Source organism: Scyliorhinus torazame, chromosome 8, assembly GCF_047496885.1.
Source record: "Scyliorhinus torazame isolate Kashiwa2021f chromosome 8, sScyTor2.1, whole genome shotgun sequence".
NCBI lineage: Eukaryota > Metazoa > Chordata > Chondrichthyes > Carcharhiniformes > Scyliorhinidae > Scyliorhinus > Scyliorhinus torazame.
In genome coordinates this window covers 225,377,583-225,400,652 of record NC_092714.1, presented here as the reverse complement: position 1 = coordinate 225,400,652, position 23,070 = coordinate 225,377,583, and the positions used below count along the sequence as shown (strand labels likewise).

Below are 23,070 nucleotides of genomic sequence, written 5' to 3'. Positions count from 1 at the left end.
GACGTTGAGTGTCTTTAAGACAGAAGTTGATAAATTCTTGATTTCTCGAGGAATTAAGGGCTATGGAGAGAGAGCGGGTAAATGGAGTTGAAATCAGCCATGATTAAATGGCGGAGTGGACTCGATGGGCCGAATGGCCTTACTTCCGCTCCTATGTCTTATGGTCTTAAGATCCGGGGTCTAGCATTGATGAACAACTCTGTCAGATGCGGGGGGGGGGGGGGGGGGGGGGGGGGGATGCCCCCTTTTTACGGCACTAGCTGCCATAAAACAGTAAAAATAAAGGTTAATTGAAGTCTATAGGTACTGGACAGGCCAGGAAAAGATTTTTTGCACTCTTAATTTAGAGTACCCAATTCTGTTTTTTCTCCCCAATTAAGAGGCAATTTGCATTGGCCAATCCACTTACGCTGCACATCTTTGTGTCGTGGGGGTGAGACTCACGCAGACACGGGGGGAATGTGTAAACTCCACACGGACAGTGACCCGGGGCCGGGATTGAACCTGGGTCCTTGACGCCGTAAGCCAACTGTGCTATCTACTGAGCCACCCTGCCGCCCAAGTATATAATAAGATAAGTGTGTATGATTTGGAGGGTGGTGGTTGGGGAGAGAAGAGTCTTCCAATTGTTTTTTTGTTAATTATCTAAGATCGGGTTACTGATCCTTCAGCCAGTGGAACCAGTTTCTGCTTCTTTACTCTATCAAAACTTCACAGAATTATGAACACCTCTATTGAATCTGACCTACTTTGTACAAAGCCACGTTTTCCCAAAGAACTGGACTGACTCATTACTGGGCCATTATGGAAAATGTCCACTGCAGCCTCACTAAGGCTTTGAGATCCTTCTAAAATTATGATGCCAAGAATTGACGATACTCCAGAAGAAGCCAAACAGCTGATTTAATAAGGTGTAACATAACTTACTTGCATATAGGAAAGAATGAAAGTAAAAGGAAGAGAGGGAAGACAGTGTGGGAGAGAACACAGAAAGCAAGAATGTGAGGAGCTCAGAGAGCTGGTCCTTCTCCTGACTCTCACTCCACACATCCCCATTCTGCATCCCTTCAGTTCCCCCACATTCTCTGATGTGACAATGCAAGGCTCTGGGAGTGGGGAAATGTGGGAAATGGGAAGACGAGCATGAGAGAAAAGAGTGCAAAAGGGCACAAGAGTGGGTGTGAGAGCAAGCACCGCTTAGAGACAGACACAGATAAGTTAGGGAAGAGAGGTGTAGGAATACAGAATGATAATGATATTTTCTGTTCTTGTGTCTGATTCTTTTAATTTGTCACTTGCAGCACGGTAGCACAGTGGTTAGCACTGTTGCTTCACAACACCAGGGTTCCAGGTTCGATTCCCAGCTTGGGTCACTGTCTGTGGGGAGTCTGCACGTTCTCCCCATGTCTGCGTCGGTTTCCTCCGGGTGCTCTGGTTTCTTCCCACAAGTCCCAAAAGTCGTGCTGTTAGGTCATTTGGACATTCTGAATTCTCCCTCAGTGTACTCAAACAGGTGCCGGAGTGTGGCTACCAGGGGATTTTTCACAGTAACTTCATTGCAGTGTTAATGTAAGCCTACTTGTGACAATAATAAAGATTCTAATTTCTTATTGCAAATGGCAGCACGGTGGCAAAGTGGTTAGCACTGCTGCCTGATGGCGCCAAGGACCCAGGTTCGATCCTGGCCCTGGGTCGTTGTCCATGAGGAGTTTGCACATTCTCCCCTTGTCTGCATGGGTCTCAACTGCACAACCCAAAGATTGCAGGGTAGGTGGATTGGCCATACTAAATTGCCCCTTAATTGGGAAAAAATATATAATTGGGTATTTTAAATTCATTTAAAAAAAAATTATTATTGAATAGTGTTGTTCACATTTTAACTGTTCTAAATAATACTATTTTTGTCTTTACTGAAGAAATACTGTGTTCAAGGGAGTGTAATCTTAAGGAATAAGTTTTCCAAGATTTAGCTGATCTGTGTAAATCTGTGCTAATCCTCCAGAACTCAATAGGCAAGATTTTCCAATCAATTGTATCTGTTTAACCCTAAAAAAATGCATGAGACCAATTTAAGTGATGCATCTTAATTGAAATATAGATATGTCTCATTCATCTAGTGCAACTAGAACAGCATCCAAATCGTAGAATATTGTTAGGAAAACTAACTTACCTTCTCATCAAGCACAGAGGTCAGGAACCCAAGTCCTAACAGACCTTGGGATTACCACACATGTGCAGATCAGAAGCCATGTGGTGTTCTGCATTTTTTAAGTGCTTTGAGCCAAGAACTGGCCCAACGTACCTGTGCACGAAGAGAAACAGCATGAAAAACAGCATGAAAACCCAGGTCATGTGATCGGGAACAGTGTGCCATTGAAAACAAGTGTCCCAGATAGGGGACAGGGAGAGATCCCAAAAGAGTCCCACACAGGGAACAAGCTCAGTAAAAGGGCCAAGTTCAGTTAAAGAGAGGGGAGAAAGAAGCTCCAATTAGAGAAAGGGCTTTTGGTCATCTGCCCTAATATTTCCTCAAAGGACGCGGGATCATGTTTTGTTGTATAATGCTGCTCCGCAGTGCCTAGCTATGTTTTATGCAGTCAAAGGTACTATACAAATATAGGTTGTTTATCAATGTTTATGTTGGAGCATAATCATGAAGGATGCTTTGTAGTACCATTAATTTTGGCAGATTTGGCTCCCATAGTTGTCATTTATGTGCCACCTATTTCTAATTAGCTGCTCCATAGGCCCATATAATTACAATATAGCATATGTAACCACTTGCTAGTCAACAACATGGACTCAAAGCCAACATTATTCAGGATTTTCGCAATCAAAATACTTTAAGTGAAGATTATCATAGAATTTACAGTGCAAAAGGAGGCCATTCGGCCCATCGAGTCTGCACCAGCTCTTGGAAAGAGCACCCTACCCAAGGTCAACACCTCCACCCTATCCCCATAACCCAGTAACCCCACCCAACACTAAGGGCAATTTTGGACACTAAGGGCAATTTATCATGGCCAATCCACCTAACCAATCCAAGATGGCTTAGGAGAACCCTGGCGATCAAAGAGGACTTTAGAGAAACCAAGGAGAAACAAGACCACCACCAGAAGATTGGTGACTGTGCTGCAGGCCACTGGGGCAAGTTCTGATTGGCGCAGTCAAAGAGCTAAAGTTGTGCTGTGAGTTGGTGCAAACCCTGCGAGGTGGGCCGTTGTTGAGGCCCTCTGAGTGGAGTGATTTGTGGAGAGAATTCCAGGGAAAGATCTTTGATGCTGAAGACTGAATCCCTCACGAGAGAGACACAGATGTTTGGTGAGATTGATTGACTCAATGTTTACTGACATCTGGGTGTGTTGCTGAGAAATCCATGGACTCAGTCTTGGGTACATTTACCAGTGTGCAGTGTGATGTATTTGACCAGTTTTCTTGTTAATTCACATAGAATCTCATATTAACCCTGAATATTAGAGTAGAAGATGGATATTGCAAACTGTTTTAACTTTAAGACCTTGCACAGTAAAGTTTATTTTTGTTCGTTCAAAACCTGTGGAATCTTGTGGCTTTATTCTCTTCGCAAGTGTCTTGAATCTCAAACTTTGTCAACTTTAAACAAAACGTGCCTAACCCAATCTTAGCAATAACTTTGGGGTCTAGTCTAGCATCATACACATATATTGAAATAAAGTAAACTGATGGAGACCCATGAGGCTGCTTCAGATTGTCAGCTATTATAATCCAGCATAAAATAACGGAATTACCACCACCCAGTGATGTGTATATTTTGTAACAACAATTGTATTTTGATAGCGAAAAAGGAATGCGTTGGAGCACTCAAGTCGAGAGGCAACTAAGGAATAAATAAGGGTTAGACTAGCAAATCAGCCGAGATAGACACAAAGTCGGGCAATGCTCCAAGTTGGAAATAGGTGATCTTAGCGATAACAGAAGTATCTGTCAGAAGCTTATCCTACAGTCAAATTGGACACCAAGATTGCAAACACACTGGTTTAGTCTCAGGCTGTTGCCAGGAAGAGGAATGGAGTTGGTAACACAGGGCTTGGAGTGGGACCAAAAGCAATGGCTTTAGTCTTCTCAATATTGAATTGATGAAAATTTCTGCTCATCTAGTACCTGAAGTTGGAAAGGAATTTGATGATTTGAGCAACAATGCAGGAGTTGAAAGAGAGAATGGTGAAATAGAACAGGGTGTCGTCAGCGTACAAGTGAAGCCTATTGCTGTGCTTTTGGATGGTGAGGGCAGGCGGCAACATGTAGATGATAAATAGAAGAAACTTAAGGGTAAATCTTTGGAGCTTCGGGGGTGACCAGAGGTAGAGGTGCAAGAGCAGGTAGTGAGGCTATTGCCTCACTATTAGATAAGAACAGATCCAGGTGAGTGCACCGCCACCCAGCTGGGCAGCGGAAAGGTGTTGGAGGAGGATGGTGTAATTAAGTGTCAACTGCTGAAGGCAGGTGAGACGAAGAAGGATAATTTGCCTTTGTCTCAGTCACACATGTCATTTCATAACATGTTTTGGTATTGTGCAGGGGTAGAAAACTGATTGGTGGGTTTCAAACATGGAGATCCAGGAAAGATGGATATGGATTTGGTATGTGACAACAAGTTCAAGGAAAGGGAGCTTAGGAATGTTTGTAGCAATAGATTGAATAGAACATCAAAGGCAGTTGTTTGCAATACATCAGAGTTCATTGGTTTTCATTTATGACACATGGGATGTAAACAAAAAATCTATGGCCATGCACCATTTAGCGATTAGATTTCAAAATGCATTATAAATATTTTTCAACTGCAAAAATTAATGCAAATAATGGTGACAATGTCTCAGAGAAACACACTGAAAGGTATAGGATTTTTAAGTAAACGTTCATACATTTGAAAAATCTCCGATTTGGAGTCATGGTTCGACACTTGCTTGAATAATAGAAGATTTAATAATTCACAAAATAATTCTTTGAATTGCTCGTAAGTGTCATGGGAGTGTACCTTTAAGAAATGCTTTTGTCTTATCACATGGGTTCAGTGATGTCATTGTGTGGCGCTGGGCTGTGGCTCTGGGAGCTGGTTTTACTTTGGGTTTGGAGCTGGTTTGTGGCTCTGAGTTTTTACTTTTGTTTTTCACATTTGGCTGCTGTAGACTCAGACAGGGAAGTATTTTGGCCCGTCTCTCTATTTTCAATTTTAAAGAGTTATTCCAAGGAAGAAACCTAATTATTATAGTTACCTACTGTTTTGGTAAAAAAGGGGTTTTTGGTTTATGGGATCTTGTTATTGAATTGGAACAGTTAAGGGGGATTTACTAAGGGTTATATATAGATTACTGTAGCTGTGTAGGGTCTTTATGTTTGTAGTTGATAATAATTCTTACTGTATGTGTTTATACAAATGTTAACTAAATTTGTAGAATAAAAGCTTGTTTTTTGATTAAAAGTGTCTAAGAACTCTGTTGAATAACACCTGAAAGACAGGGCTTGTGCACATTGTAACTAAAATCAATATGCAGTTGTAGGTCAGGTGAACTCCATGATATACTTTGGTGTTTTCTAAACCCTGGCCCATAACATAAGCAAATATGGGAACACAAATAAGAATTGTATTGAAGGGGCTGCCTGACCAAAGCCTGGTACAATTTCAACATGACAATCTTACAATTTGGCAATATAGCTCAGCATTCTGTTAACTTTGTTGATGCACCCAGGGATTTACATTGTAAGTGTTAGCTTATCATCACGCACATCTTGTTCAGTCTCTGACACAACACGACTCATTGGGTAACTGTATATAACACGTTGCTCATGTCAGTAATAACTTTGTCAGTACTAAATTGCATGCAATTTTCTCTCACTTACACATTTTGCCTAGGTCCTTCAATGCCTCATCAGTTTCCCCATTTATCTATTGCTTATCGGCCTCTGCCCCCTTCCACCAGCAGTATCATACCTAAAATTGTACCGCATTTTCAACACCAAGTGGCTTAGATTAGAAACCAAACAGCGTTAAACCAAGCAGTGCATTCAATACATTTCCCCAGCTTGTAACTAGAGTTATCTATTTTCTCTCTTGCAACCAATTCTCGATCTTACCATGAGAACTCACTGCTGCAAACTTGCAACAGCTTCCTGTTGAACATACAGGTCCAGAAAGTCAGTGGAGTAGGTTCCATTAAAATAAAAGTCTACAAAAACATCAAGGAAGAAAGTCCGACTGGTCCATTCAGCCTATTAAGTAGGCCATAATGAAATATGCACACCATAATCTCCATTTGCCTGCAACACTCTTCAACATTCAGCCACGCAATCACCTTGTAGGGCATATGAATAGAGAAATAAAAACACGAGCCAATTTTAGACAACCTTTTTAGAATTCCTCTCCATCCCTTAAACAGTGACCAATCAAGCTCCAGGAGGCCACGGAATTTGGTAGCACAGTGGGTAGCACTGTTGCTTCACAGCACCAGGGTCCCAGGTTTGATTCCCGGCTTGGGTCACTGTCTGTGTGGAGTCTGCACGTTCTCCGTTGTCTGCGTGGGTTTCCTCCGGGTGCTCCGGTTTCCTCCCACAAGTCCCGAAAAACGTGCTGTTAGGTAATTTCGACATTCTGAGTTCTCCCTCCGTGTACCTGAAAAGGCGCCGGAATGTGACGACTAAGGGCTTTTCACAATAACTTCATTGCAGTGTTAATGTGACAATAAAGATTACTATTAATTTAATTCAGGAGACACAATCTCAACTATAAAGAGTGTTTTTTGTTTGTTCATAGCATGTGATCATTGTCATTTAATAACACTCCCTAAGCATGCTTAAGAATATAGAAAATAGAAGCAAAAGTACACCACATGATCAATCAAGCTTGCTCCACCATTCGATACGATCCTGGCTGATCTTGGATTTCCAACTCCTTTTTCCCATCGACTCTTCATATCCCTTAATTCCCGTAGATTAAAGCAAATTACTGTGGATGCTGGAATCTGAAACCAAAAGAGAAAATGCTGGAAAATCTCAGCAGGTCTCGCAGCATCTGTAGGGAGAGAAAAGTGCTAACGTGACAAAGGGTCATCTGGGCTCGAAACGTTAGCTCTTTTATCTCCCTACAGATGCTGCCAGACCTGCTGAGATTTTCCAGCATTTTCTCTTTTGGTCCCTTAATTCTCAGAGACACTAAAATATCAGCCTAAATCAGTCTTAAATGTACTCAACGATAAAGTAGCCACAGCTCTCCAGTGCACAGAATTGCAAAGATTCACACCTTTTAAGTCAAATAATTTCTCCACATCTCAGTCCTAAAAGATCAGCCCCTTTTTAATAGAATAATCTTTATTGTCGCAAGTAGGCTTACATTAACACTCCAATGAAGTTACTGTGAAACGCCCCTAGTCGCCACATTCCGGCACTTGTTCGGGTACACTATATCCTTTAAATTCCAGATGCAGTCTCATCAAAATCCTGTACAACTGTAGCAAGACTTTGTTATTCTTGTACTCTAATCCTCTTGCAATAAAGGACAACATGCCATTTAGTTTCCTAATTGTTTGTTGCAACTTCACGCTAAATTTCTGTATTCCTTGTACAGGCACATCCAAGTCTCTTTGAACATCAACACATACAAGTTTCTCACCTTTAAAGCTTTTTTTTCTTATTCTTACGACCAAAGTGAATAACTTCACATTTGCTGAGAGTATACTCCATCCGCCATCTTGTTGTCCACTCACCCAACCTGTCTACATCGCTTTGCAGCCTCGCTTGCATTATCCCAACAATATTTTTACCTTCCCACCTCGCTTGGTATCAGCAGGAAACATAGATACATCACCATGTCTCTTCACCTACGCCATTAATATAGAGTGCAAACAGCTGAGGCCCCAGCACTGATCCTTGCAGGACTCCACTGTTCACTGCCTGCCAACTTAAAAAGCTCTGTTTACGCCCCTCTCTGTTTTCCATCCGTTAACCAATCTCCCATCGATGCTAATATATTACCCCCAATTCCATGAGCCCTTATCTTACTATTAACCTTTTGCGCAGCACCATATCAAGTGCCTTTTGGAAATCCAGGTATACTGCATCTATCTACCCGTTCATCTTTCCTACTTGTTACATCCTTAAAAAAAACTCGAACAAACTTGTCAAAACAGGATTTTCTTTTAGTAAAACCATGTTGACTTTGTCTAATCACAATGTTTTTCGAAGTGCATTGTTAAGTCTTCCTCAGTAAGAGACTCCAGCATTTTCCCAATAACTGATGTTAGGCTAACTGGCCTGTCGTTCACGGTTTTCTCTCTCCCTCCCTCCCTTCTTGAAAAGCAGTGTAGCATTGTTCCAATCCAGTTGGAAAATTCCAGAATCGAAGAAATGTTAGAAAATCATCCACTATCTATGCACCTCACTCTTTTAAAATCTCAGGGCGTGGGACCATTAGGTCATGGGGATTTGCTGTTTTTGGTCCTTATTTTTCACCAAAATTTTATCTCTGCTGATATTGACTTCCCTACTTTCCTCACCCTTTTTATCCCCTCCGTTACCATCCATTTCTGGTATGAAACATGGGTCTTTCATTGTGAAGACAGACACAAATTATTTGGTCAATACCTCTGCCATTTCTTAATTTTGTATGAAAATTTCTCATGTCTCTCCTTTTAAGGGACCAATGTTTACTTCGGCTACTCTCTACCTCTTTACATACTTATAAAAGCTCTTTTATGTTCTGGCTAATTTACATTTCTATTTTATCAACATTTTGTGGTCTCTTTTCTGGTTTCTAGAACACTCCCAATCCTCAGATCAAAGCAAATTACTGCAGATGCTGAAATCTGAAACAAGAACAGAAAATGCTGGACAATCTCAGCAGGTGTGACAGTATCTGTGGAGAGAACACAGAACTAATATTGAGTCTGGATGACTCTTTGTCAATCATCAGATTTTGTTTGCAACATTGTAAGCCTCATCATTAAACCTCATATTATTTTTAGCGTCCTGAGTGAGCCATGCATGGGTCTTGCCTGAGTTGTTGTTCATCAACTAAGTCTTTTTTTGTTGGCATGTTGAATTTCTTTCAATGTTTCTCACTGTCCATTTACCTCTATTTTTCTCTTTTAGTCTATTTGCCCAATTAACCTTAGCCAGTTCTCCCCTCATACCTATTTCACTGGCTTTAAATTCAAGGATTTTGTTTGCAATTGGAATACATCACTTTCAAACTTAAATTGGAAGTTAATGGTATTATCGTCACCAGGGGATCTTTTACTATAACATTGCTAATTAACGCTGCTTCATTACACAATATCAGATCTAAGATTTTATTTAAAATTTAGAGTACCAAATTCATTTTTTCCAATTAAGGGGCAATTTAGCGTGGCCAATTCACCTACCCTGCACACGCAAACACGGGGAGACTGTGCAAACTCCACACGGACAGTGACCCAGAGCCGGGATCGAACCTGGGACCTCGGCGCCGTGAGGCAGCAGGGCTAACCCACTGCGCCACCGTGCTGCCCTGTACCAGATCTAAGATAGCATTATCCCTTGTCGGTTCCACTAGGTTCTGCTCCAAGAAACTGTCACAAAAACATTCTACAAGCTCACCTTCCAGACCATTCTTGCCAACTCGACTGTTCCAGTCTATATGAAGATTAAAGTTGCCCACAATTATTACACTTCCTTTGTTATATGCTCCAATAATTTCTTATTGAATTCTGTACCCAATGGTGTAACCACTGTTTAGAGACCTATAAATTACTTCCACTAGAGTTTTTGGACTCCTGTTATTCTCATACTCCACAGATACCGATGTGACTTCATTATCTTCAGATGTCAGATTATTTCTCTCTAACATCCTTATGTCTCCCTTTACAAAGGAAGATTCCAACAATGCTATTTGTTTTTCCAAAATATTGTGTACCCTGGAATATTTTATTTCCCAAACTTGATCACCTTGTAACCATGTTTCTGTAATGGTGGTTACATCTAAATCATTTATTTCTATTTGTGCCACTAATTCATTTATCTTATTGCAGATGCTTCGTGGATTCAGATAGAGAACCTTTAATTTCATTTTTTAAAACATTTGTCCCTGCAATGTCCTCATTAGCTGAAGGTGGAGGCAAGTTGCCTTCTTCAACTGCTTCAGTCCATGTGGTGTAGATGTATCCACCGTACTGTCAGGTAGACCCTTGCAGGGTTTTGATCCAGTTACCATGAATTTACATGTAAGATATTTATATAGTTGGTCCTGTTTAAGTTTCAGACCAGGATGTTGATAGTGGAGAATTCAGTCATGGGAAGGTGGGAATTGAGGCTTATGGGAAAAAAAGTGAGGAAAGTGGACTTGAGAATGATCATATCCAATCAGTCATGATTTCATTGAACGGTGGTGTAGACTCAATGGGCTGAATAGCCTTCTTCTGCTCCGACGTCTTATGGTCAGATTCTCTCTTATTGGAGATGGTCATTACCTGACACCGTGACATGCATGTTACTTACTATTTATCAGCCCAAGTCTCAATGTTGGCAAAAGTGGTTTCACTATCTGAGGAGTTATGAATAGTACTAAACATTGTGCAATCAACAACAAACATCCCAACATCTGACCTTGCGTTGGAGGGAAGGTCATTGATGAAGAAGCTGAAGATGGTTTGGCACAGGACAAAACTGTGAGGAACTCCTGTTGTGATATTCTGAAAGATTCTGCTGCCAGCACTGTAATACTTGCAATTCCTCCAGGGCCAGTGATCACTGCACATGCACCCTGCCGCACATTGCCCCCTATAAAGATGGCAGCACGCATGCAACTGTGCATGTATGGCATTGGCAAAAAAACAAAGCCTTTAAGAAAATGCCGCCCACATTCAAGAACATGGCCAGCTGCCTTTTGAATGTTGACAACAAATTTGCACTCAATAAGATGACAACTTGATTCATATATCAACAGCGCTGAAAATAAATATGCTGTGGCATAGAGTTCTCTACTTAAATAAATATGTATTTTGGGTAATTTTAATCATTCTATTAAAACAGTTAAAAGATTGCTTTATCACAACACTGAGTTTCTCTCGTTGCAGGTCTGAAAATAGGTTGGGGATTCCGCTTCTGCAATTTGTCAGTCTTGGCAAAAATTCTTTATATTGTGAGGCATTACTGCGTTTGAAACTGATCAATCAATTTTTTTCTTTTAAAGGAGAAAAGATCAATGTTAGTTTAACAAGCAAATTCAACATAGACATTTTGGCTCAGAATCTGCAGTCGGCCTAATGGTGCTCTCCCTTATTAGAGAGTAACTGGGGCAATTAGTTTCAGCTTCCACACACGTGCAGCTGGGATATAGGTGATAAATTACTAGCTGATTTTCACTGCCCCCAAGAAGGTTTGCCATACTGATACTTCACACAAGATTCAGCATTCAAACATGACGGCCATGATGACCACTAGATGCCCAATAAAAGCACCAGCAAATGTTAGGGCTTTTCCATTACAGTATAAAATGAATTTTGCACAATCTGGCATGTTGTAATTTCTTTCAAACAACTTCCCTACCAGTGTAAATTTTCTACTACCAGTATCGCGTTCCGTCAGAATTTAACAAATTAAAAATCAAAAGAGTTTATTTTTCTTTGTCTTTTTCATCTCCCTCGCAATTCCATCGAAGTTCATTTTTTAAAAATTACTTTATCAGAGTTACAAAGCCAGAGCTCAGATTGTGGACAGGGGCAAACCCCTAATCCAGCTCCTTGCTTGCTCTAAGAACCAATTCAAATTGAATCCAATTCATGGTCCCCACAAGAGAGACATACCAGATCCAGGCATTACACCTGATCTCATGCTCACCTTAGCCAAAAGGCCAAGAAGTAGTACATGATTCCACATTGAATTAACATATTTAATCACCTCCGGTTTTAGATCCTGCAAATTTCACTTAAGATCTTCAATCGGAAACAATTGCCTCCCCTGTTCACACAGGTCCCAGGTCCACATTGAGGCTGCCGCACTCTATCGAGCTCCTGAATTTGGAAACTGCCGTGCAATGCCCACAAGAGATTGACCACTGCCAGCAAAATCCAGGCCATTAAAGCATTTAAAAAAGTGAGAAGCTTTGATGGAATCAACAAAGTTTTATTTTTTTAGGAATTGTTTATGACTCGTTCCATTTAAAAACAACAAATAGGTTCACTTGAAAATTTTAAAAGAAGCAAATCTTCAGCAGTGTTTGTACTGAGCAGTAGCTCGAGTATGGAATGCGGTGTTCTTTAAGTATTACACCATGTTCTGTGAAGCTGATGGCTACAGTCTATTTTTCATCCAGGTCCTACAGTCGTCTTATGTGGGCTTCATCTGTTTGGGTGGGTATCTTACCGAGGAATAGTTTTAGACTTGGATGGCTCAGATTGGACTAATGCTACATCTGCAGCACTTGTTGTTTTCGGGTTGGGATTGAACCGTCTTGGCAATCCCTGTAACTTGTGTACCCTCTCAAGAGGCATCAAATTTGTGGGACAACATCAGGAGGCTTTGAGCACCACCCAGAAGAGCTCTGTAACACTCGATGGTTTTTCTCTGCATTTCCATTTTTCTCACGTGCTTGCTTGTATCAGCTTCCTCCACTTAGAACAAAGAAAAGTACAGCACAGAAACAGGCCCTTCAGCCCTCCAAGCCTGCGCCGACCATGCTGCCCATCTAAACTAAAATCTTCTACACTTCCGGGGTCCGTATCCCTCCATTCCCATCCTATTCATGTATTTGTCAAGATGCCCCTTAAACTTCACTATCATCCCTGATTCCACCACCTCCTCTGGCAGCAAGTTCCAGGCACCCACTACCCTCTGTGCAAAAAAACTTGCCTCGTACATCTCCTCTAAACTTTGCCCCTCACACCTTAAACCTCTGCCCCCTAGTAATTCCCCTCTACCCTGGGGAAAAGTCTCTGACTATCCACTCTGTCAATACCCCTCATAATTTTGTAGACCTCTATCAGGTCACCCCTCAACCTCCTTTGTTCCAGTGAGAACAAACCAAGTTTATTCAACCTCTCCTCATAGCTATGCCCTCCATACCAGGCAATATGCTGGTAAATCTCTTCCGCACCCTCTCTAAAGCCTCCACATCCTTCTGGTAGTGTGGCGACCAGAATTGAAAACTATACTCCAAGTGTGGTCTAACTAAGGTTCTATACAGCTGCAACATGACTTGCTAATTTTTATACTCAATGCCCCAGCCAATGAAGGCAAGCATGCCGTATGCCTTCTTGACTACCTTCTCAACCTGTGTTGCCCCTTTCAGTGACCTGTGGACCTGTACACCTAGATCTCTCTGACTTTCAATACTCTTGAGGGTTCTATCATTCACTGTATATTCCCTACCTGCATTAGACCTTCCAAAATGCATTACCTCACATTTGTCCGGATTATGCTCCATCTGCCATCTCTCCGCCCAAGACGCCAAACAATCTAAATCCTGCTGTATCCTCTGACAGTCCCCATCGCTATCCGCAATTCCACGAACCTTGGTGTTGTCCGCAAACTTACTAATCAGACCAGTTACATTTTCCTCCAAATCATTTATATATACTACGAACAGCAAAGGTCCCAGCACTGATCCCTGCGGAACACCACTAATCACAGCCCTCCAATCAGAAAAGCACCCTTCCATTGCTACTCTCTGCCTTCTATGACCTAGCCAGTTCTGTATCCATCTTGCCAGCTCACCTCTGATCCCGTGTGACTTCCTTTTTGTACCAGTCTGCTATGAGGGACCTTGTCAAAGGCCTTAATCATCTTTGTGACCTCCTCGAAAAACTCTATCAAGTTAGTGAGACACAACCTCCCCTTCACAAAACCGTGCTACCTCTTGCGAAATATGTCCACTTGCTTCCAAGTGGGAGTAGATCCTGTCTCGAAGAATTCTCTCCAGTAATTTCCCTACCACTGACGTAAGACTCACCGGTCTGTAATTCCCTGGATTATCCTTGCTACCCTTCTTAAAAAAAGGAACATTGGCTATTCTCCAGTCCTCCGGGACATCACTTGAAGACAGTGAGGATCCAAAGATTTCTGTCAAGGCCTCAGCAATTTCCTCTCTTGCCTCCTTCAGTATTCTGGGGTAGATCCCATCAGGCCCGGGGGACTTATCCATCTTAATATTTTTCAAGACACCCAACACCTCGTTTCTTTGGATCTCAATGTGACCCAGGCTATCTACACACCATTCTCCATACTCAACATCCGCCAATTCCTTCTCTTTGGTGAATACTGATGTAAAGTATTCATTTAGTACCTCGCCCATTTCCTCTGGCTCCACACATAGATTCCCTCCCCTGTCCTTCAGTGGGCCAACCCTTTCCCTGGCTACCCTCTTGCTTTTTATGTACGTGTAAAAAGCCTTGGGATTTTCTTTAACCCTATTTGCCAATGGCTTTTCGTAACCCCTTTTAGCCCTCTTGACTCTTTTTACATTTGTCACCAATACTTTTTCTCTGTGTTCTGTTCCTCTGTGTGCATCTATTACTATTATTCTTCTCTGACTTAAGTCTCATTGCTCTTTGTTCGACCTTTTAGTCCAGTGATATTTTATTTTATTGCTGACCTGTCAATGTTGTTTTTTTCCTCTCACTCTTCTTCTGCATTCAGCTAACTTTACATAAATGCTAATCATGCAAAAGATTGCTCTGCTCTCCAGGTAGCTCAACCACCTCTTGTTTTTCACTGCATTTTCTACCCACATTAGGGATATTCTTAGAATGTCATTCAAAAGATTTACAAAAAAATACCCTCACTCTCAGTTGGAAAAAAGATGAGGAAAAAGATTGATGAATAGACAGAAATTCAACAACACAAGTTGGATTTCCCGGTCAGTGGCAAAGCAGTGGCATTAACTGTTGACTTTGAACATAACAAATAGGATGAGGATTAGGCCACATGCACCTCTCAAACCATTCAATAAGATCTTGGCCTCAACTGAACTTTGCCCCTATCCCCCATAACCCCATAGTTCAAAAATCTGGCTATTTTGGCCTTGAATATTTTCAATGACTCAGCCTCCACAGCTTTGGGATAGAGAACTCTGAAGAACCATTACCCTCGAGAAAAGAAATTACTCCTCTTATTTTGAAACTGTGCCCCCTAGTTCTCATCCCCCATGGAGGGTAACATTCTCTCAGCATCTAACCATCAAAATCTTAATGTTTCAATAAAATCACCTTTCATTCTTCTGAATTGCAATGAGCAAAGATCCAATATGCTCAACCTATCCTCATAAGCCAACATCTTCACCCAGGAATCAATCTAGTACACATTCTCTGAACTGCCTCAAGTTCAGGTTTTTCCTCCTTAAATAAGCAGACCAAAACCATATGCAGTACTAAAAATGTGGTCTCACCAAGATCAAGCAATCTTCATGGTGCAGACTTCCCTTTCCCACCAACCATATGAATCTGGCATCAAGTCAAGGAAATTGTCTTCAGCAACAGTGATGTAAGAAACCAACCACATTGAAATTTTATCATAAGCAGCTAACCACTAAGTAAAAACCATTGAATACTTTTAATTGTTGAATTTTATGGACAGCGAAATAAATGTTTGGGACATAATTGTGGAATTAAAGTAGAAGCGAAAACATCACAAACAAATGTTACAAAATGAAAGCTGGAATTCTTTTTCCATTATAATAACATTCCACAATTATAAAATTACTCTTTCAAGAACAGGAAGGTCAGTAATTATTAATTTACCATGCTGTCAAAAACCCAGCTATATCACATTTGATGTGGTAGATCATTGTCGAGCCTTTTTCTAGCAAGACTAAGAGTGTATGAGAGAAGGTGCTTATCAAGTTCAGTGATTTCTATTTGATTGCAGTCTGTTGGATCGTGCGGGTGGTCGGGAGGAGCAACTTCAACAATAGATCCTCTGCAGAAGTGTTGAAATAATGACTGCAACTTATGAATTTTCACACTTAACTGCGCTTGTGCGTACTCTTCAAACTGCTGTCTATTTCAGAAGGAGAAATGACAGTGAACCCTTAAAGTTTGTCTGTCATTGCTACAACATCCAGGCCATTTAAGGTCAGAAGGATAAATATAAACACCTGCTTACTATTTAGTTTTGCAACTACAATCATTTCAGTATTATAATTTTAAGATGGACAAAACCATAAGAAAACGCTCAAAGAGTTCAAAATGTTATCGTTGGAAAAAGGCCAAAAAAAATCCATGAAATAGATGGGTGGTTTTTAATCCTTGGGCATTGAAGAGTAAGAGATGAAATCTTTGAGATACTGATAATCGCAAGAAAGGAAACTAGCAAAGCACTTCACAGGCTCTGCTGGACTGAATCAAGCGAGTATGTGACTATATTTGAATAAAAACTAGATACTGTGTTGGGAAAGGAACGTTGGTATTGGGGAGATCTTATTGAAATTTACAGGATACGGAGAGGCCTAGATAGAGTGGGCGTGGAGGGCATATTTCCACAGCCTCAGACTGAAGGGACGATCCTTTTAAAACTCAGATGAGGAGGAATTTCTTCAGCCAGAGGGGATGAATCTGTGGAATGTTTTGCCGCAGAAGGGCGTGGAGGCCAAATTACTGAATGTCTTTAAGACAGAAATGGATAGGTTCTTGATAAATAAGGGGAATCAGGGGTTATGGGGAGAAGGCAGGAGAATGGAGCTGAGTAACATATCAGGCATGATTGAATAGCGGAGCAGACTCAATAAGAAATTGAAGCCAACAGGTTGATGGAAAGAAAGGGTAAGGGTGAATTAGTGAGCGCAGAGATATACATTGATTTGGTTGTCCAACTTTCAAATTTACATTGCTGATGAGTTCAAAATCTCAAAGCAAAGTGAATAAATTCACAGAATATATCTAACAAGTCGGGGCAGTCAAAATCAAGATGGTTATCAGAGACCTGTCAAACGAGTGAGATCAATCTGAATATCGAAATACTGGGAGATGAATTGCAATTTTGATAGGTCAAAAATATTGCATAAGGGAAGAAAAATTGCATAACCACTCGATCAATGTAAAAGTTAAAGACATCTAACATTATTAGCAAACTTGACATATCCAATACTGTTGAATTGCAACAAACAAGGCCAATAGGATACTTCTTACCTATATAGTTAAAACAACAAGAGTACAGCTTAATTTGCAGTATCACATTGATACTGGTCATCAAGTTGCAAAGCCAATATTTTAATCCTGACACTAAAGAAGAACCACAAGACTGTTCCCTAGCAATAAAGAGCTGTATTAAGAGCAAACACTGGAGAAGCGTGGGCTATTTGGCGACTTAGTCTCAAAAGTAGAGGCAGAAGTGCACAAGATAATAATTGGCACAGGAAGTAAAATACAGAACATTACTTCAAAGTAACTTATTGATGTAGGCCAAGGGGCCACAAGTTTTAATTGGCAAAGAAACATGTTCAGGACGAGCACCATAATTTGGTATTCTTTGGGCATTTTTTACGTTAGAGGAAATAATAAACCTGCAATCATCAACTAAAAGGCTGAATACCATGATGGAGCACTGAGGATACCCTCCCCCAAGTTAGTATGGTCTTAAAAGACTTGATCTAAAATGTTGATATTGTCAGGTTTAATTTTGGCCCACGTCCTGTTCCAGAGACCTGATCTCAGATGCCACTTCAGTTTATTACTGGAATATTGCATAGTCAGTGGTGTCATTATTTCAAAGAACAGGAAATGTTTCCACTGTCCTGGTCAATATTTATCCTTCAACTAAATTCATTAAAATAGCCTCTGTACTTACTCAAAACATGTTTCTTGTTCATGGAAACATGTCTCCAATTGTTTCCTGTTCTGACGAAAAATCAAATAGAAAAGTTAACATTGTTTCCCTCCCCACAGATGCTACCTGACCTCATGAGTATTTCAACAACTTACATTTATATTCTTATATTTCCAGCATTTACTATCATTTCAGGTCTTGCTTTTGCACATTATCTGGTCTACGCCATAACTAAGATCCCCAATCCCGTGTCTGTTACATACCCCGCTTCAGCACATCTGCTGCTGAAACCCCCTAAACCTGACTACTCTAACACTCTCCTGACCAACATCTCATGTTCTACCCTCTGTAAATTTGACTGATCAAAATCTCTGCTGCCCATTTGCACCAAATCCCATTTCCTCCATATTTGCTCCAAGTTAACTCGTGCCTTGAAATAAAATACTCAACCTCGTTCTCAACGCCCTCTCCATAGCGCCAAGGCGTTCCAGCCCCAAGATATCTACGCTCCTCTAATTCTGGGTTTTTGAGCATCCCTGATCTTAACTGTTTCACTACTGATGGCCATGCCTTCAACTGCCTAGGCTCAATGTCTGGAGATCCTCCCCAAATCCCTCTGTCTTTCTTCCATGCTTTCCTTCTTTCGGACACTCCTTAAAACTTAACCCTCTGATCAAACCTTTGGTCATATGCCTGAATATGTCCTTAACTAGTTCATTTCATATTTTGTTTTAAAATGTCACTGTGCAGTGCCTTGAGATTTTTTATTATGTTGAAGGCACTAAGTGAACACAAGTTATTGGTACTGGCTACTAGCTCAGAGCATTTTGTAGGACCACAAATTACGCAACCTAACTTCCATTGTCCTACATTACACCAGTGACAACACTTCAAAAGTATTTAATTGGTTGCAAAGTACTTTGGGACATTCTGTGATCACAGAAGATACTTTGTAAATACAAATTCTTTCATTTGTCAACAATATTATCATGTCATGTAACAGAGCCCTACATCTACTGTCTGTATAATTAATCTTTTAAATATGTTGTGTGGAACATACATCTGACTGTGAACTTTATCTACAACAAAATTTGTCAAGCTGCACCACGGTTCATTTACTGCAGTCACTTGCACACTTCTACCATATTCTGTCTCAGCAATACACAAGATTCAGCTATATGCTATTAACATTTAAACACACACAAATTTCACCATCAAAATAGCCTTGCAATACCGACAAGGTTAAGTCATGTATACTCATTCTGAGGTTGCACTCTACAGTTCAACCTATTACAGGAATGTGAAATTAACTTTAGCCAGGAAACAGGTGTCAAAACAACACAAAACAGCTTGGCTGCTCACATTGCTCAGATCTTTCAGTTTACGATTGGATGTTTACGTCAGAGGTAAATTACGTACAATTTCACACATTTACAAAAAAAATTTTGCAACATAGCTCAGTTTACATAGCCCAAACATACAGATAGTGAGCACATTGATCAGAGTGCCAAAGAAGATAAATTTGTGTGGAACGTTTTGCTGAAGAAATACATTAGGTGAAGAAAGGCAATTGTGGGATATCTATCTTCTGGACTGGTCAGCAGCACCAATCTAATATTTTCAACGCCTAGATCTACCAAACGACAGAAAAGTGATTTCTAATTTCTTGAGCAAAAGCCCCATTTTATACAACTAATACTAATCAGCGTGGTTTCGATATCTGAAAACAAAGGATGAAAGGGTCAACAGCAAGGGTGAAACGGTGGATCCCACGTAAACTTAGCTGTCAATGTTTTAAATGTCATTAAAGGCCGAATCGGATTAAGCGCAATCAGTTGCAAGGTATCGTGTATCTCGCTAAAGCTGGCAACAGCTGATGTCTCAATTGGATCGGTCTTGTCAACACGATTTTAATCGCGGAAGTCACGAGAAAGGGGAATTCTCAGAGAAGCGGAGGAAGGCCTTATCCTCGCCGAGTGGCAGACAGCTCTGCTGCCGTGGAGCTGAGGTTGATGCCAGGCAAATCCATGCCTCGGTAAGTTAGAGGAATGCGATAAGTGGACAGGTTATTACATTTCGAGGCTCACATTTTCGCGGAATCTTTCCTCTCCCCCACTTAGCCGAACCAGGAAACTCACCCAAGGCCACCTCACAGGCTTTGCGGAGCTGGGAGTGATGAGTCTTCCTCACGTCCTTATCGGTTAGGATCTTTTCGAGCGCTCGGGTCAAAAACATGTTTTTCGTTTTGCTGCCCTCGTGCATGATTTTTTGGCTGTCGACGGCAGTGAAATCGCGGCGACCGATGAGCTCCTCCTAAGGCTCAGGCGCCGCCATGTTGGCGAGTTAGCACGTGATCCGCCGCCTGACCCTTGACTCGCGCCCCGCCCCCACCTGCGGTTGTCGTCATGGAAACGGAGGCCCTGCTCTCCCTCCCCGAGGACCAGACCAGAGGGTCTCTCTCCAACCCTCAGTGGGAGAGGGAGTGCTGCAAGGGAGGCCCACCGCTTGTCTGCGTAAAGAACGAAGGTAAATTGATTTCCACACTTATTAAAAACATTCAATCCGTACAAATTGAGATTTACAATCCTCCTCCCGCATGTCTGCTCAATAAACATTTTACATCTGCTCCCGTTTTCTGTCTGCATAATTTCACAACATTTTGCATCCACTATTAACCAGGATAAATGTTCATGTGCGTTTTTTAATGACTTTTCGTTCGGGTATGGGTAGCAGCTGGTCCCTTTCAGGTCGGAACCGAGCGCGGGCTTTTGCTCAGTTTCGATCCAGGAGGCAGAATGGCAGCGTCGAGGCTGTAAATAGCACGTTGGAGAGATAAACGTTCGTTGTTTGTACCGAACTGGTGGAACATGTTGCTATATTTGGCGAGGAGATGAGGAAAAGCGGCAAGATCATCATCAACTCAGAACCTGGTCCAGTTGAAGTCAAACTTGCAAAGTAGAAGAGAGCTGCCGAGACGCCTGTATTTGGTAGAGTGGGTCCCTTCATCGCCTCTTAAGATTGGGTGCAGTATGTTGACCGATTCAAAGCCTTGTGTGATTTTGCAACGATTTTAATTCTAAGGCGAGGGCCCAAGGGAGGCCATTGCAACCTACATAGCAAGGCTTAGGAAAATTGCAGAACGCTGTGGCTTCTGGACAACACTAAAATGAGATGCTGGGGATCACTTGGTTTGCGGAGTTAATGATGAAGCCATACAGACGATGTGCTGGCAGGTGTTGAGATAAATTTTTAAAAGTTTTGGAAATAGCGTTATCAATGGAGCAAAGTGCACCCAGGAACCTGGTGCACAGAATGGTGTGGTCTACCAGTTAAGGTGGGTGGTTGCAGACAGCAGTGGTGCCAAAAGTAAAGACACCAGTTTAAATTGAGAGACAAATACACAAGCTGGTAGAGTTGGAAGATTCAGGAGAATGAATCAACAGTATGTGCAGATTGTTATAAGTGTGGTGGAAATCTCTCCCCAACGATTTGCAGATTCAAGGAAGAGGCCTAGCGTGCCATTGATGGGGCAATTTGAGACACGGATGCACGTAAGCAAAGTCTTGACAATGATTTGCAGATTATTTTTTTAAATTAATTTAGTGTACCCAATTATTTTTTCCAATTGAGGGGCAATTTAGTGTGGCCAATCCACCTAGCCTGAACATCTTTTGAGTTGTGGGGCAAAACCCACGCAAACACTGGGAGAATGTGCAAACTCCACACAGACATTGACCCAAGACAGGATCGAACCTGGGACGTTGGTGCCGTGAGGCTGCAGGGCTAACCCACTGCGCCACCATACTGCCCCCACGATTTGCAGATTCAAGGAAGAGGAATGCCTCGCGTGCCACTGATGGGGCAATTTGAGACATAAATGCAAGAGTAAGCAAAGTCTGCCAAGTAGCAGTAGAATGAACAGTCCAGCATTAGCACATAATTTTGAGGATTTTTCTGCTCGTGATCAGAACGTTCTTCAGATGAATAATGTGAAAACAGGGAAGTGTGCCAAATGCAGGACTGTAGATATATTGGATTATAGCCCTTTAGCAATGTGTTTGACTGTAGTCGTCATGTTTTCTAAACTGATTTGCAAGACCAGAAAGCTTTTAGGAGCCAGAGGTGAATTTGACCAGAGTTACCAGCCTGGACTAGAACAAAGAACAATACAGGAACAGTCCCTCCAAGCCTGCGCCGACCATGGTACCTGCCTAAACTAAAACCGCATGCACTTACGGAGTCCATGGGCGCAATTCTCCGCTCCCGCGCCGGTTGGGAGAATCCCCTGGCGTGCCATTTTTCCCCGCGTTGCCGGTCCGACGCCCTCCCGCGATGTACCCAAGCGGCGAGAACGGCCCCGTCTAGTTCTGCCAGAGAATCGCCCAGGACACCCAAAATGGCGATTCTCCGTTACACCCGCTATTCTCTGGCCCGCATGGGCCGAGCGGCCTGCCCAAAACGACGGCTTCCCGCAGGCGCCATACACACCTGGTCGCTGCTGGCGGGAACGCCTGTGGGGTGGGCGAGGTGGGGTTCTTTCACCTGGGGTAGGACTCAAAAGGGGTCTGGCCCGCGATCGGTGCCCACCGATCGGCGCGTCGGCCTCTCTGAAGGAGGACCTCCTTTCCTCCGCGCCCCGCAAGATCCATTCGACATCTTCTTGCGGGGCGGCCTCGGAGAGGACGGCAACCACGCATGCGCGGGCCGGCCGCGTCATTTAAGCGGCGCCGCTTTTATGCGGCGCCAATGCCCGGCGCGCGCTGACGACGCTGCTTCTGTGACACGCCCCCCCGAGTTTCTCGCGGCCCCGATCCTAGCCCATTTTTGGGCCCTGAATCGGTCGAGATCGGGGCCGTTTCGCGCCGTCGTGAACCTCGACGGCGTGGGCACTTAGTCGCGGGAGCGGAGAATCGCGCCCCATATCCTTCCATTCCCACCCTATTCATATATTTGTCTGGGTGTCCCATAAATGCCACTATCGTACCTGCTCCCACCACCTCCCCAGGCAGCGCAATCCTTATATTTACCACCACCTGTGTTATTAAACAAAAACTTGCCTCGCACATCTTCTAAACTTTTGTCCCCAAGGACTTGACTCTCCTACCCTTGGAAAGAGCATCTGACTCTTTACTCTGTCCATGCCACTCATGATCTTGTAGACCTCTATCAGGTCGCCTCTCAACTTCCGACGTTCCCACGACGGGGTTTATCTAACCTCTCCTCATAGCTCATGTCCTCCATATTAGGCAACATCCGAGTAAACCGCTTCTGTACCCTCTCCAAAGCATCCACATCCTTCTGGTAATG

General features: G+C 42.3%; 1 protein-coding gene across 1 annotated transcript in view; it reads right to left on the bottom strand.

Annotated features, from left to right (window-relative positions):
- The window catches only part of LOC140428409 (brefeldin A-inhibited guanine nucleotide-exchange protein 2-like), a 162,341-nt gene extending 142,227 nt beyond the window's left edge, over positions 1–20,114 (bottom strand). Inside the window, exon 1 of the mRNA XM_072514827.1 lies at positions 19,902–20,114. Within this exon, the coding sequence (XP_072370928.1) occupies positions 19,902–20,025 (124 nt within the window). The 5' untranslated portion in view covers positions 20,026–20,114. The remainder of the gene's footprint in view (positions 1–19,901) is intronic.
- Between the last annotated feature and the right edge of the window lie 2,956 nt (positions 20,115–23,070).